Source organism: Lactuca saligna, chromosome 1 (genome assembly GCF_052625555.1).
Source record: "Lactuca saligna cultivar CGN05327 chromosome 1, ASM5262555v1, whole genome shotgun sequence".
NCBI lineage: Eukaryota > Viridiplantae > Streptophyta > Magnoliopsida > Asterales > Asteraceae > Lactuca > Lactuca saligna.
Window position 1 is genome coordinate 17,913,248 of NC_136417.1, and position 17,203 is coordinate 17,930,450.

At 40.4% G+C, this 17,203-nt stretch overlaps 1 protein-coding gene across 1 annotated transcript; it reads left to right on the top strand.

The window, feature by feature from the left end:
- The first annotated feature begins 15,381 nt into the window (after positions 1-15,381).
- Positions 15,382-15,903, top strand: LOC145003111 (uncharacterized). Its single transcript, XM_078962255.1, has one exon. The coding sequence runs from the start codon at positions 15,382-15,384 to the stop codon at positions 15,901-15,903; it is 522 nt and encodes a 173-aa protein (XP_078818381.1).
- The last annotated feature ends 1,300 nt before the right edge of the window (positions 15,904-17,203 follow it).

Below are 17,203 nucleotides of genomic sequence, written 5' to 3' on the forward strand. Positions count from 1 at the left end.
TCATCAAATGTTAATTACATTTATCTATTATACGTTTCTAATACAATCTAATCTATGCTAATATCATCCTTCAGTCCAATACTCCTAGCATGCTGTAAGTGCTTAACCCTACTCAGTCCCTTCGTAAGCGGATCTGCTAGGTTATCTTCTGATGATATCCTCTTCACTACGAGTTGTCCTTCTTCTACACGATGTCTAATGAAGTGATATTTTCTGTCGATATGTCGAGATCTACCATGATCCCTCGGTTCCTTGGTCAAGGCAACCGCACCTTCGTTATCACAGAAAATCTCCATGGGCTCCTTTATGGCCGGCACAACTCCAAGATCACCGATGAAGTTCTTCAGCCATATTGCCTCCTTCGACGCTTCGCTCGCTGCGATGTACTCTGATTCGCACGTTGAATCAGCTACGGTTTCCTGCTTGGAACTTTTCCATGTCACTGCTCCTCCATTTAGGGTAAAGACCCAGCCCGACTGCGAACGATAGTTGTCCCTGTCGGTTTGAAAGCTGGCGTCACTATACCCTCGCACCTTCAAGTCATCACTCCCTCCAAGGACTAAGAACCATTCTTTCGTCCTCCGAAGGTACTTAAGGATGTTCTTCACCACAATCCAATGTGCTTTGCCAGGGTTCCCTTGATATCTGCTAACCATGCTCAAAGCGAAGGCTACATCAGGGCGAGTACAAGTCATAGCGTACATGATTGAGCCAACTGCGGAAGCGTATGGTACTCGGCTCATTTCTGCTATCTCGGCTTCGGTACTCGGACTTTGAGTCTTACTCAACTTGGCATTTCCTTGTATCGGTAGTTCTCCCTTCTTTGAGTTTTCCATACTAAAACGTTTTAGTACCTTCTCCAAGTAAGTATTCTGACTAAGTCCAATTAGTCTCTTACTTCTATCTCTTACTATCCTTATTCCCAAAATGTAAGAAGCCTCTCCGAGGTCCTTCATAGCGAAGCACTTCCCGAGCCAGGACTTAACCTCCTGCAGAGTCGGGATGTCGTTTCCTATGAGTAATATGTCATCGACATATAGAACGAGGAAGCTTACTACACTCCCACTGGCTTTGACATATACACAAGATTCGTCTTCGCTTCGTACAAATCCAAACTCTTTGACTTTCTCATCGAAGCAAAGATTCCATCTGCGAGACGCTTGCTTAAGTCCATAAATGGAGTTCTCAAGCTTACACACTCTATTCGGATGCTTCGGATCCACAAACCCCTCTGGCTGAGCCATGTAAACATCCTCAGCCAACTTTCCGTTAAGGAAAGCGGTCTTGACATCCATTTGCCAAATCTCATAATCATGAAATGCGGCAATTGCTAGCATCACTCTAATAGATTTAATTTTCGCAACTGGCGAGAAGGTCTCATCATAGTCAACTCCGGGAGTTTGAGTAAAGCCCTTCGCAACCAATCGCGCTTTGTATGTGTGTACGTTCCCATCCACGTCGGTCTTCTTCTTGAAGATCCACTTGCACCCTACGGTCTTACGTTCGGGCACGTAATCAACCAAATTCCAAACTTGGTTATCGTACATGGATTGGATCTCGCTATCCATCGCCTCTTTCCATTTCGCAGACTCCGGGCCTGCCATGGCTTCCTTGTAGCTATTAGGTTCATCAAGATTTACTAGTGTACCATCACTAATATACATGTCCCCTTCGGTAGTAATATGAAAGCCATAAAACTGGGGTTGAACTCTAACTCTATCGGAATGTCTAAGAGGTAAGGATTCGTCAATCGGTTCAACCGGAGTTTCCTCCTCGGGTTGAACGCCAGCGGTAGAGGTTCCTTCATCTATCGATTCTTGAATCTCTTCAAGTTCGATTTGCCTCCCACTGTCTCCTTGGCTTATGAGTTCTTGCTCTCGGAAAACTCCTCTCCTCGCAACAAAGATAACATTATCTTTCGGTCTATAGAAGAGATATCCAAAGGAAGTTTGCGGGTAGCCGATGAAAATACATCGCTCACTTCGAGGTTCAAGCTTGTCGTGAGTATCTCGTCTTACGAAAACCTCGCAACCCCAAACCTTGATATGTGCCAACGAGGGAGCTTTCCCTGTCCACATCTCGTGAGGTGTTTTGGCAACCTTCTTGGTTGGGACTCGGTTAAGGATATGGGCTGCAGTCTCTAAGGCATACCCCCAAAAGAAGATAGGTAGTGAAGCACGACTCATCATAGAGCGAACCATATCCAATAAGGTTCGATTACGCCTTTCTGCCACACCATTCAATTGCGGTGTCCTAGGAGGCGTCAATTGTGAAACTATTCCACACTCCTTGAGATAATCGTGGAATTCAAGACTTAGGTACTCTGCTCCTCGATCGGATCGAAGCATCTTGATTTTCCTGCCCAATTGATTCTCCACTTCATTCTTGAACTCTTTGAACTTTTCAAAGGTTTCTGACTTTTGCTTGATTAAATAGATATACCCATATCTACTATAATCATCGGTAAAGGTCACATAGAAGCGGTTCCCATCCATCGTGGTTGATCTAAAAGGTCCACATACATCGGTATGTATTAGGTCTAATAGTCCCTCACCCCTTTCACAAGTACTCGTGAAGGGTGACTTAGTCATCTTTCCAAGTAAACAAGATTCGCATGTGTCATCTTCCCTAAGGTCGAATGACTCCAACATTCCATCCTTTTGGAGTTGGGCTATGCGTTTCTTGTTGACATGTCCAAGACGACAATGCCACAAGGATGCTTTATCCATACTAGTGGAAGAATCAATATTCAAAACATCATTTCCTAAGTTATCAACAATCATAACAGTTTCATATATTCCATTACATGGTATAGCTTCAAAATAAAAGACACCATTTAGATAAGCCAAAATAGAACCATTCTCATTATTAAAAGAAAATCTAAAACCTTGTCTATATAAACCATGAAATGAAATGTTGTTTCTAGCCATTTCTGGCGAATAGCAACAATTGTTCAAATCTAAAACTAAACTATTCTTAAGCACCAAAGAATACACTCCAATCTTGGTCACAGGCGACGATCTTCTGTTCCCCATGATTAGATTGATCCTTCCTTGCTCCACATCCCTACTTCCTTTTAGTCCCTGCACATTAGAACAAATGTGATAACCACAACCGGTGTCAAGAACCCAAGAAATAGCATGATTAGAATCGTTAGATTTTATTGCATATATACCTGCGAAAGATGGCTTGATCTTTCCTTCCTTGATGGCTTGCAGGTAATCCGGGCAGCTTCTCTTCCAATGTCCTATCTTGTGGCAGTGGTGGCACTCTGCCTCCTTCGGGTTAGAGCAGGGCTTAGAGGGATCAACTTTTGTCCCACTAGAAGAGGAACCATCTCGGGCTTTCACCTTTCGATAGTTATTTGAAGAAGCTTTCCTCTTCTTTCCCTTCCCTTGACCAATAGCCAAGACAGGAGCAGCAGACGGATTGGGAGTTGGTGCAACAGACTTGTCCTTGAAATTGCTCTCAGCAACCCTCAAGAGACCTTGGAGCTTACTTAGAGTGACCTCCTCTTTGTTCATGTGGTAGGTCATCCTAAATTGATTATACATCGGAGGCAAAGAGTGAAGCACCATGTCGATCGCCAAGTCTTCGCCGAAGTCAACGTTTAACTTGCGAAGGCGGTCGACATACCTTTGCATCTTTTGCAAGTGCACGGTAAGAGATTCTCCATGACCCATCTTAGCGGAAATCATGTTGGTGAAGATCTCGTAACGCTCTTGTCTCGCGTTTTGGTGGTACCTCTCCAACAAGTCTTGATGCATCTCGTATGGATACATGTCCTCGTAGGACTTTTGGAACTCGGAGTTCATGGTGGCGATCATGATGCAATGTACTTTTGTCGGATCTCGCTCGTGGGTTTCAAAGGCGGTGATTTCGGCGGGAGTAGCAATTTCGGGGTTGATTTTCTCGAGTTTCTCGTCGAGGACATACTCTTTATCCTCATAGCGAGCAATGGTGCGAATGTATCTTATCCATTCGCCAAAGTTCGTTCCATCGAAGGTGACCTTTTGGCAAAGGCTCATCAACGTGAAAGAACTAGCAGCAGCGTTGTTTGCGTTTGACATCTATAGAAAGGACAAAGATAGATTAGAACAAGAATCCCTAATTATCACCCAATAAGAAAAATTAGGGCTAGGATCCAACAATAACATTTACATACTAGAAAAGGGATGCCGTAATCCAACATGCAAATAAATTGAAGGTAAGTGAATGACGATTCACTAATTCTCCATCACAAAACTTAAACTTTTAGTCCTAAGTGTTTTTGAGAATTCCTAGGTTCGGATGAGATTCATTGAACTATTCAATGGCATGTTTAAATCTCGATATGCCCCTCTTGTTTGTGACTGGGATGCCGAGGATCACAAAGCGGGTGTGAATTACCATGCAAATTTACATGGTGCCTTCATTGTTACGATCACCTATTCGATGTGCCGGTAAACCACACACGCTCCATCGAACTATGATAAACAATGAATCACCCTTCGCCACCTTCGCTTAGAACCAATTAGTGTGCCGGTAAACCACACACGCTCCACTAACATCTTAGCAAGGTGCAAAGTGTAATTTCATGGAATTGCATCAATTCACTTTTCCTAAAGTAACTAAGATTGGGAAATTTGGAAAAAGATTTAGTTACTTCGTATTTCTTATTATACTTTTAATGAGAGGATGAGGTTGCCCTATCCTACCCGTTCGGCTAACGACCCTCCACCAATCAAGCAAGCGGTGGGTGTGAGTGTACACCCATTAAGCGCCATTTTATAGGCCGCAACCTTATACCCACCTTATAGATCGGCTTCGTGAATGAGGCCTACTAGCGGTAAGACTAGCATTTAGTTATACATATATATATATTATTCTAATAATATCATATAAGTATAGGGTTGTATTTTAAACTTTTCAAAATCTAGGGTTTGAAATTTAGGTTGTCTAAATTAAAGCTTTTAATCACAAATATAAATTTCAAAACTATAGGGTAGGTTTTAAACATTTAAAAAACTGGAGGATCAAATAACAAATAATTCCAATTAACAATTTAATATTCTAATTATCTTTATTTGATTTATCTTGATTTCTTTGAAGATAATTACCAAAAACAATTAATTATTATCATATAAGTAAATTAAATATTTAATTAGTTGATAATTACCTTTAACTAGATCAAGATAACACTTATATTTATCAAGAAATCGGATTCATATTGATCTAATTAGTTTATGGAAAGTTTGGATAAGATAAACACAAAGAAATCCCGAATCTGGCCTTTCCTGACGCTTGGACTCGCCGAGTGCACAAGGGGACTCGACGAGTCAGGCCTACTCGACGAGTCCACCTTGGAACTCGACGAGTCAGTGACTCAAAACCCAAAAAATCGAATTTTGCAGGTTTGTTTCAGTTATTCAAGTAACAATTTGTAGAAAACCAATCTAGGCTCTGATACCACTGTTGGGTTTTAGCCATAAGAACTTTCCTATGTGCGCATGCAAAACCCTATTGCTTGGATCTAGGCTTTCTATCAAACATGCTTTTGAATCCAAGACTTCTAATGGCTAATTAGGTTAAACAATAACATTAAAACAGATCTAGAATCATACCTTTGAGTTCCTTGTTGATCTTCTTGTCTTGGAGCTTCTAGAGTCACAATTGTCACTCCTCTAATGGCTTACAAACACCAATAGCAAGCAAGATGATTTAGGAGAGAGGAGAGGGGATGGAATTCGGCCAGAGGTTCCTTGCTTTAGGTTCTGAAAGGTTGTACACGAATTCCACACCCCAAGGGCCTATTTATACCTTTAGACTCCTTAAGGGTTTCACCCTAAACCCTAATTGGATAATCTTCACTTAAGGCTATCCAAATCCATTCATAGATATCCTTATGGACTATTTTGAGCTATCCTAAAGCTCTTAGAAACCGTCCAAAGTCCATCCTAATGGATTTATAGTCCAAAGTCTAACTATCAACCAATTGACAGTTTATACCCTCTTATTTAATTAATCTCTTTAAGTCACCAAATTAATACCAATTAATTTATGACTTATATTAATCAAATAGCTAAATATTATTCCTTATAATATTTACTCTCTCTTAACAAATCATCCTTCAAGTTGCTATGGTGAAGGCAACCCAAAAGGACCATGCACCACCGAATATAGTTATAGCCTTAGACACTATTCCAACAGTTTTGAGCCAAGTCTTGGTGTTGGATCTTGGATGTAGGCCCAATTTGATAATTGGGCCTAGTTTGGAAAGTTGGGCCAATATTGGGCCTTGCTATATGGACTTGGATCATGGGTTTGGTTTTAGGCTTTGGCCCAATATTAGAGGAAAACAAATTGGCTTTTATTGTTTAAGTGATTCTTGGTCAAGATTTATACTCGCGTGTGTTGACTCGTTATTTGCTATTCTGGATAGTTCAGGATTGTCGGTGAGACGGTGGTTCAGGAATCTGCTTCTTCAGCTCAGATCGACATTTCAAGGTGAGTTATTCTCCCTATATCAATAGGGTCTAAGGCACAAGGCCGACCCTTTTCTCGGATTGTATACTTGTATTGTTTTGATATCTGTATTGATCTGTTAGATTGGTATTATGGTATATAGGATGGTATTATGTGAGTGACCTGGTTTAGGTTGGTATTCTGGTATATAGGATGGTATTATGTTAGTGACCTGTTAGGTCGGTATCCTGGATAGGATGTTGCTATGCTATATGATCTGTTAGATCGGTTGGTTATATATGGAATGTTTTGTGATTATTTGTTTATGTGCACATGATTGTTTGGTTTGGGGGTTAGGTTGAGATGAGTCCTGCTTCGTGATGTAGGCCAACATACCTAGGGCGGACCGGATAAACTGCAGACCCAAAAGGGTACAATGTCAGGCCGAAGGCCCAACGAGCGGTCCGGATAGGCTGAAGGCCCGAGAGAGCGATCCAGATGTGTCGAGGCTCAGAGAGTGGACCAAACAGACTGAAGGCCCGGTGCGGGCGGTCCAGTTATACTGTATACTTAGGGAGTGGACCAGGTGGACTGAAGGCCCGGTGCAGGCGTACTAGCCACACTGTAGACTCGAGATGCATGGCTGTTCTGTGCTTGTTATATGATATGTTTATGGCTATATGAGGTTGGTATTTTGGGGGTAACTCACTAAGCTTTCGAGCTTACATTTATCGGTTAGTGTTTCAGGTTTGGCGGATGACCGCGGGAAGGCGAAGGCGTGATTTATGATTATGATTTATGGGAACTTTGATATGAAACTGTTTTGGAAACCTTTATGAAATAACTATTGGCCTTTTAAATGTTTTTTTTTAAGTTTAAAATTTTGGCATGATTTTATGGGTGTTAAATCGAGTCCCTCCTTGGACTCGTCGAGTTCTTCAGTTTCCGAGTCTAAATCTTGTCCAAATCACTGAGTCAATTCCTAAACTCAATGGTTTCACTCACAACCAGAAAAGGGGTTAGGTTTTACGACCCGACTCGCCGAATCCAATAACAACTCGTCGAGTCCTCCATGCAACATATCCATTTAGTCGATTCTAATCCATTCCAATGCTTCTAATTCATAGATCTGGACTCCTTAGACTAGCATAACATGTAAAGTTGCTAACTTTACGTGCATGCATGATGATATAAGACCAAAACACTCATTACAAGCAAGAAAGGAGGTCTAAGTCATGGCACAGGGCTATGGCTAAATAAAGGTAACGACTTTGAGCTTCTAAATCTCAGTAATGCCCACATCTGAAGTCCTTTCATCCCCCAAGGTCCAAATCTCGAAATGACCCAAAAAGTGACAATAAACAAGCATACATGAAGATCTAAGTGGATAGAAGCCAAGGTATAAGCTTTATACCTTTAACAAGTCTGAGATGCTACAAAAACTCTAGATCTTCTACCTGCTTCTTGTGTCTTTGCTCTTTTCCTTCCTTCTCCTAGCTTCAAACCACACAAAATGCAAAGAAATGGCTCAAGAATGCACAAGATCAATTAGGGTTTTGAGAGTGGGGTTGGGAGTTGATAAAGATTGGAGTGGAGGTTGAATATGATGCTTAAATAGGGTGTAATCCTTAAAGATTAGGGTTTCCTCATGATATACCTACTCGTTGAGTCCAGGCTTGGACTCGACGAGTAGATCACTTAAACCTCGCATCCGTGCTAGCCTCTACTTGACGAGTTAGGGCTACTACTCACCGAGTAGCTTTACCAAATGAAAAATTAACAACTCAATACGTACCGGGAACGGGGCATTACAAAATTTACCCTCTCAGCCACTAAGTAGAGTTATCTATCCAGGTTTCTCATATTCTTGGTGTCGTTTACCCTTGTTTGACTCGGTGGGGTTTTTCAGAAGTAGAATTTCCTTAAATTTCTAACATTCCAAGTTTTTGGGATTTGCCTTCCTTCCATTGTTTCTGGCGTGTATGCTCCGTTGCGATTTGATTCGACAACTCTATACGACCCTTCCCATACGGGGCCTAATTTGCCCTAAGGTTGGGCCAGGCTCGACTCGTTTCACCTTAGTAAATTTTCTCCCACTTTAAAGGCTATCTCTTTGACCCTTTGATTGTAGTATTTTTCGACAATATGCTTGTAGGCGTCTTGCGGCATGCTTGATTGTTCTTGTCGTTCCTCGAGGAGGTAGGGGTGTTTGTTTGGATGGATCGGTTTGATCTGATCCAATCAAGTAAATCCAAATTGATTTCGGTTTTCAAAACATGGATCCGAATTGTCCAAAGTAAATTCAAATCCAATCCGATCCGATCCAATTACATATCGGTTGGATCAGTTCTTGTTCAAAAACCGAAACATTTTAAAACGATATATAATTATAATATTACCCAACTTTACACAAGAAGCAAAAACAAATCATTTAGTTGTGATTTGAACTTTATAAACAACTAATAAGAATATATATTATAGTTAAATATTTTATAGATACAAAACTTTTGAGAGAAAATGAATATTAATGTTTTTTTTTATCGGGTGAAATGTTTTGAACCTATTTGAAAAAATAAATTACAAAATTAATAAATAATTATATATATATATATATATTATAAATAGATAAATAAGAAATGTTTATTCGGTTTTTTTGGACTATTCGGTTCTTATTTTATAAACCAAAACCAATCCGAAATCCAAAATACTAATTCGGTTTTGTTGGAAAACCAATCCAAAAATCCGAATATCCGAACCAAATAGTCCAATCCAAATTATCCAATTGGATAATTCAGTTTTATCCGAATAGTGAACAGCCCTACGAGGAGGTATAGACTTAGCCTCAGGTCTTAGGAGTTAGTTTCTTCCTCGGCATGAGTCGTCCTTAAGGTGCCTATATTCAGATCTATCGGGAGCATCGCTTTTGCTCCATATGTCAGGTTGAATGGTGTTTCCTGTGTGCCTGTTCATGGCATTGTCTTGTATGACGATAACACCGTTGGTAGTTCCCCAGCCCAATTGCCTTTGGCTTTCCCCATCATTTCTTGATCCTATTCACAATCGTCTGGTTGGATACTTTTGTTTGCCCTTTGATTGGGGGTGTGTTGCTGACGTAAACCGTTGTGTGATTCCTTTATCGGCGCACCAATCCCTGAACGGGTTTTCTGCGAATTGCAACCCGTTATCATTGATTAGTACCTTGGGCATTCCAAATCTATTCATTATGTTATTCCACATAAATTTGATTATATGACTTCCTGATATGCACGCTAACGACTCAACCTCGATCCATTTTGTGAAGTAATCCACCGCGACTACCATGTATTTTAGTTTGCTGGAGCTTCTGGAAATGGCCCCACGATATCTATTCCCTATTGGTATAATGGTCATGTGCTAGATATATTCGTCAGAAGGGCCCGCGGATTTCCTTGGACCGGAGAATACGCATGACATTCCACACACTTTCTTGTCACTTCCACCGCATCTTGATATGTGGTGGGCCAATAGATTCCCATGCGAAGCACCTTCCCAGTCAGGGCCCGCGCTCCTTCATGCGTACCTGCCTTACCGACATGAGCTTCTTGGAGTGCTTCTCTACCCCTGGCTTCGTCCACGCACTTTAACCAAGGCGGTGAACCCTTTCCGATATAGCTCTCTGTTCACAAGTGTGTATGAGTGTGCCTTTATGTGAATCTTTCTAGCTTCTTCATGGATGTCTGGTAGGACACCGTGCTGTAGGTATTCGGTTAATAGGGTCATCTGTGCTTGGCCATTGATAAGGTGTTCACCTGCCGCTCGTCTACACTTCTTTCCTTGAGAACTTCTACTAAACCTTTTTGGATAAGTGATCAAAGCATGTTGATGCCAACTTGCCCAGGGCGTCTGTTGTTCTGTTCTCACTTCTTCGTATCTATTTGATCGTGAATTCTTTGAAGTACTTGATAAACCGCTGCGCGGTCCTGACATACTTCTCCATTCTTTTGTCTTTTGCGTCGAAGCTCCCATTGATTTGGTTAGCGACCAATCTTTAATCTGTTAGTGTCGTCACTACTTCTGCCCCCATTTGTTTGGCTAACCATAAGCCGGCAAGTAAGGCCTCGTATTCCGCTTCATTGTTGGAAGTATGGAAGTCGAAACGGAGGGCGTACGTGTTTTCCTCCCCTTTCGGGCTAGTCAGGATTAACCCTGTCCTCAAGCCTTCCCTGTTGGATGCCCTGTCTGTGTATAAGGTCCATTTCCAGTTATTCCATGGGGATTTCCCTATGGTTGGTATTCCTTTGTGGTTCATATCTTCTGCTCCTCCAGGAATCTCGAGCAAGAAATCTGTGAACGCCTGCCCCTTGATGCTTGTTAGTGGGCGGTAGCTGATATCGTGCTCACCTAGTTCGATCACCCATTTTTCTAGTCAACCCGAGATCTACAGCTTGAGCAATATCTTCTTGATCGGTAAGTTTTTTAGGACCTCGATTTCATGCGCCTAGAAGTAGTGCCTCAGGCGTCGTGCGTCATAGATAAGCACGAGCACTAGCTTCTCGAGAATCGGGTAATTAAGTTCGGGGCCTTGTAGTGCCCGACTAACAAAGTACACTGGTGTCTGCTTTCTTTCTCTTTCTACGACCAAAACGTATGAGATGGCTTCGACTAAAGTTGAGAGATATACTTGTAGCATCTCACCTGGGACAGGGCTTCCTTAATTTGCTGGAGTACTACTTCCGTTGTAGCTGCCTATTGGAAGTTATTTTTCTCAATGCACAGAAATCTGTGGAAGAGTGGCATAGCCTTCTCAGCTAATTTTGAAATGAAGCGAATGAGAGTAGTGAGTTTTCCTTTTAGACTTTCGGAGTCTCTTAGGTATTTAGTGGTGGGGTCTCCATTAGCTTGTCTACCTTGACTGCACTAGGCTGTATTCCTTGTCTAGTGTAGTATCCTAGCAACTGCCCCTCTTCCACTCCGAAGGTGCACTTGCTGGGATTTAGTTTCATCCTGACTTTCTCTAACGTCTTAAAGGTTTCCTCAACATCTTCTACCAACTTCTCCTTGTCCGAACTATTAATAACCATGTCATCCACACATACTTCAATGTTTCTTCCAATCTACTTAGTGAATATGGAGTCGACTAAGCGTTGGTATGTCGCCCCTGCGTTCTTTAGCCCGAATGGAATTTTGGTGTAGCAGAAAGCTGCATGATCTGTGTAAAAGGCCGTCTTCTCCTTGTCTTCTTCTCCGGTAGGGGGTAAAAATCTTTGGGGCACGCCTTATTCAAATCGGTGTAGCCGATGCACATGCGCCATTGTTAGATGCATTTTATATGCACCTTTTAGCTCGGTTTCCTCTCTATTTCATTATAAAAAGATAACTAACTCCTGATTTGACTTATGTATATCATGTTTTGTGATTATTTTGTAGAATCCCCATACTGCTCACTTTTGTTATTATTTTTCAGGGTAATTTGGAGCACATTGATGATTATGCGAGTTTGGGATGTGTTTGTCGATGTTTTGGAGCTTAACTAGAGCTTAGACCAGAGAAGGATGCCGAGGAACGATCAAGAACTACTTGGAAGGAGGAACAACAACCAAAGAGCCGAAAAATGACAACATGTGATCGCATGTTGACCCTATGTGATCGCAGGTATGCCTTTGTGATCGCAGGTTGGGTTAAAACGTTTCTTTGTGGTTTTTTCGTGCCAAAAGTTCATCAGAAAAAAGAGGTACATCTGATCGCAGGTTGTGTCTTTGCTATCGCAAGTAGGCCAAAATGCTTCAAAATGGTAATGTACTTCATTTAAAAGGCATGTGGTACATTTTAGGCGATACATGCGATCGCAAGTTGTGTACATGCCATCGCATGCTCGACGTTTTTACAGCCAGACGTATAAATGAAGCCCCATACTCATCCAATAACCATAATTGGCTATTCTTAGCGATTCTAAGGTGATTTTTAGAGGGTTTCAAGTGAAGAATGTAGATCTAAAGGATACGATTCAATTTATTTTCATTGTTTAGTAAGATTTATTGTTTAGACTAATTTCTATTGTTTGTAATCCGTTTTTAGCCATGTCAGGCTAAAAACTCTAATTTCAGTTTCGTAAGACGTAACCTTTTCGTATGATTAATAATTAGGAACTATATTTGACTATGATTACTGTTTAGTTTGATCAATTCTATGTTAAATTGAGTGTTTGATTTTAATTTCAATTTCTATTGGCCACTTAAATTGTTTGTGAATCATTCTAGTCATCTGGTTGTTTAGATCCGTAATTGTCTAGACTAATTAGTAAAAAGTGACAAATATTAGATTAATTATGAGTTTAGGGTTAACTCTAATATGAAATGATCAAACAAGTTTTAACACCTCCGAGCTTATGAGAGGTATTTAACTTTACTGGGAAATTACACTGTGTCTAAAACAACTTTTCTTTGTTAATCAAGAGTTTGTTTGGTTAATTTAGTAAAAAGTTAGATTTAATTCAAAGAACTTATTTTGATTAAATGATTTTTGTAATAGAGGTCATTAGAGCTTGTTAATGAACCTTAGTACCAGTTTAAACAAGTGCATAGTCAAATATTGTGTTGATGATTAATTATATGATCAGGGGTGTCACCACGAATCTGGAATTGCTTTCTCTTATTTGAATTTTTATCACTTCAATTTAGTTATTCTTTTGACATTTTCGATTTTATTAATCCAATTTTCAGAACCCCCCCCCCCCCCCTTATGTTTATTGCACTCATCAATAATTAGTTCACGCCTTATGCAAAGAGGTGTAAACTTTAGGACGTGTCCCTAAGGATCCGACCCTGCTTACCTGTACTACATGTTAGTGCAATAGAGCAGTTTAATTTATATTTTTTATTTGTTTAAATCATGCACGACAATGGTTTTAACAAATTGGCGCCATTGTCGGGGACACGATAAACACTAATAGTTTTATGCCAAGATCTTCATGTACAGGTGATCTAATTTTTGATCCAAAGATTGAGAAGACGACTAGGAAGCTAAAGGAGGAAAAACTTCGGAAGCAACAAGCAGGAACCTCAGCCTCCTCCCCCACCCCTCACATTATAAAATACCCACACCACAAGGCAATCCCTTGTGGAACGAAACCGAAGCCTCATTTCAACGTTTTCCAATAGCACAACTTGCCTCACCTGTTAACAACCCGTTCAAAACATACTCCTCATCATCTTCAGATAAACCCGAACTCACATACTCTTCTGAAACTGAAACATAACTCACCATGAGCAAAAACAGAGACAAAGCCGAAAAGACTCTCCGTGAATGGGCAACACAAGAGGTGACCTAGCAACCCTTGTGTATCACTTTTCCAGAGGCTCAAAATTTTGAGCTAAAATCCGGTTTGATCCATTTACTGCCCCCATTCTGACACCTTGAGAATGAAGATCCTCATAAAATTTTCAAGGAATTCCATGTCGTCTGTTCTGGAATAAAGCCCCATGCAGTCACTGAAGATTAGATCAAACTAAGGGCATTCCCCTTCTCAGTTCAAGATGCAGCAAAGGAGTGCTTATATGATCTCCCATCTGGTTCAATAACAAGCTGGAATGAACTCGCATTTTCCCGAGGCGAAAGTGTCAAATCTTCACAGAGAGATTCTAGGTGTAAAGTAATGTAAAAGAGAAGTTATCCACACTTATTGGGAACGATTCAAGAAACTTCTAGTCCAATGCCCGCAACATGGCATTAGTGATTATCAGTTATATTAGTGTTCTGTGAAGGATTGATACCCTTGGAGAGGCGACTTATAAATGAATCAAGTGGAGGGTCACTTTCAGACATGACGCTAACAGAGATCAGGGCATTAATCGAGAAGCTGGCCAATGAATCAAAACATTCAGCAACTGAGGAAGAGTGGTACCCAGACCATCCAAGAGGAGTCAAGGAGATGAGTAATGCCCACCTGGAATCCCATATTTTATAACTGACTAAAGATGTCCTTTTGTTGACAAAAGAAAAAGGTATTGAGCCAAAGGTCAAACCTTGTGGGATCTGCTGCAAAACCAGGCACCCAACTGATATGTGCCCACTACTTCAAGAAGATAATGAATTTGTGCAAGCTATGGGAGGATTTCAGCAAAGGCCATTTGATTAGCATCACAACAACCAAGCTTGGGGAGGGCCTCAAAATAACAATTTCTAGCCAAGACCTCTACAGAATTTTCAGTAAAGAAACCAATACCAAGCTCTACCTGCGTTTCAGCAACCTTTTTAGCAAAATCAACACCAAATCAACTTTCAGCAACCACCTGTTCAGTCACAAGCTAGTAGTCCTAACATGTCTTTGTAAGACATTGTTAAAAGTCTTGCTACCAGTACCCAAGCTTTTCAGAATGAAACTGAGTTTAGCATCGAAAATCTGGAGCAACATGTATCACAACTCGCGAACTCTATGACCAAATTGGAAGCACAAACACAAGGAAAATTCCCATCTCAGATTGAGAAAAACCCGAAGCACAATGCTTGTGCTATTACCCTCGGAAGTGGTAAAAACTACAAAGGACCAGATCAGTAAGAAGATGAGGAAGAAGAGATCGTGGTTGAGCAAGAATCTGAGGCAACTGAAGAGGTGCAAAAAAAAAAAGATAGACATACTGAAGCTGAAGTGAAAATTACCCCTCCTTCTTTTTCCTTAAGACTAAAAAACACGAAAAAAGAAAAGGAAGACAAAGACATTATGGATTTCTTTAGAAAGGTCGAGGTAAATATTCCCCTTCTTGATGCAATTAAACAACTACCCCAACATGCTAAAATTTTAAAAGAGTTATGTACTTCAAAAAGAAAATTAAAAGGAAACGAAACAGTTAAAGTAAGCGAGAATGTTTCAATTGTCTTAAAAAAAAGGTTACCCCCAAAGTGTAAGGATCCAGGAGTATTTACTGTTCCTTTGAAGTTGGGGAACCTTCAGTGCCACGGGCTATGTTGGACTTAGGAGCTTCTATAAATGTTTTGCCATATTCACTTTTTAAAACTATCGGGGTAGGGCCTTTAAAAAGAAGAGGAGTCACCATTCAGTTGGCTGATCATTCTCTGTTGCACCCAAAAGGTGTGCTTGAAGACGTTTTGGTTCAAGTGAATGAACTTATATTCCCAACTGATTTCTATGTTTTAGATATAGGAGATGACAACTCACCAAATTCAGGTTCCATTCTTTTGGGGAGACCATTTTTAAAAACTGCCAAAACCAAAATAGATGTTTATGATGGTACCCTTTCAATGGAATTTGATGGTGAAGTTATCAACTTCAATATTTATGATGCCATGCATTTTCCTGATGATGTTTCAGCCCTTAATTTCATTGATGTAATTGAACCATTATCTGCAAAATACTTTGAGATTGCTAACCATGAGTCACTAGCATTAGTGCTCCACAAAAATTTGTCTATTAATGTAGCTCAGGTTTTATCAGAAAATTATGTGGTTGACGGAGAAGTTCAATAGATGGCAACTCATATGGACCAATAGAGGAATTTGAGGTATGATACCCAAACTCTTAAATTACTAGTTTCTAACTCCAAACTCTTTCCTTCTGTAGTGAAAGCTCCTATCTTTGATCTGAAGACACTTCCATAGCACCTGAAATATGCATATCTTGGAGAAAAAGAAACACTACCAAATCATATCTAACAAGTTGCCAGAAAAAGAAGAGTTAGAGCTGATCAGAAATTTAAAGGAATATAAAAGTGCAATTGGGTGGACTATTGTAGAAATCAAAGGACTCGGTCCATCTCTTTGCATGCATAAAATTTTGATGGAAGAAGATTATAAGCCATCGTGGGAAGCCCAACGTAGACTAAACCCACCAATGATGGAGGTGGTTAAAAAAGGAGTTATGAAGTTATTGGATGATGGGATGATATACCAATATCTGACAGCAAATGGGTCAGCCGAGTTCAAGTTGTACCCAAGAAGGATGGGGTGACAGTAGTAGAGAACAAAGAAGGAGAGCTGGTTCCAACTTGGGTGTCGAACGGATGGCGCGTTTGCATTGATTACAGAAAACTAAACGCAACACCCAAAAAGATCATTTTCCTCTCCCATTCATAGATAATATGATAGAGATGCTTGCTGGAAAATCCCATTACTACTGTTTGGATGGATTTTCAGGTTTCCATCAGATTCAAGTCGCTCCAGAAGACTAGGAGAAAATGACCTTCACCTGCCCTTTTGGGACATTCGCGTATAGACGTATGCCTTATGGACTCTGCAACGCACCCGCTACCTTTCAAAGGTGTATGATTAGTATATTTTCTGAGTATGTCAAGAATACCATAGAAGTCTTCATGGATGATTTTACCGTCTATGAAGACTCCTTTGATATTTGTTTGAAAAACCTCAAAAATTTTGCAAAGATTTATTGAAACAGGCTTGGTCTTAAATTTTGATAAATATCACTTTATGGTTGACTAACGTCTGATTTTTGGGCATATTGCTTCAAAAAGAGGTTTGGAAGTCGACAAAGAAAAAAATAGATGTTATAAAAAGATTACCCTACCCGAAGAATGTCCGGGAAGTGCATTCCTTTCTTGGCCATGCAGGTTTTTACAGGAGGTTTATAAAATATTTTTTTGAAGATATCGGTTCCCATGTGCCACTTGTTGCAAAAAGATGCTGATTTTTGACTTCAATGAAGACTACAAGAAAGCCTTTCATGTGTTAAAAAATCTTTTTACTTCAGCCCTCGTTATTCAGCCACCAGATTGGAGTTTACCATTCGAGATAATGTATGACGCCAGTAACA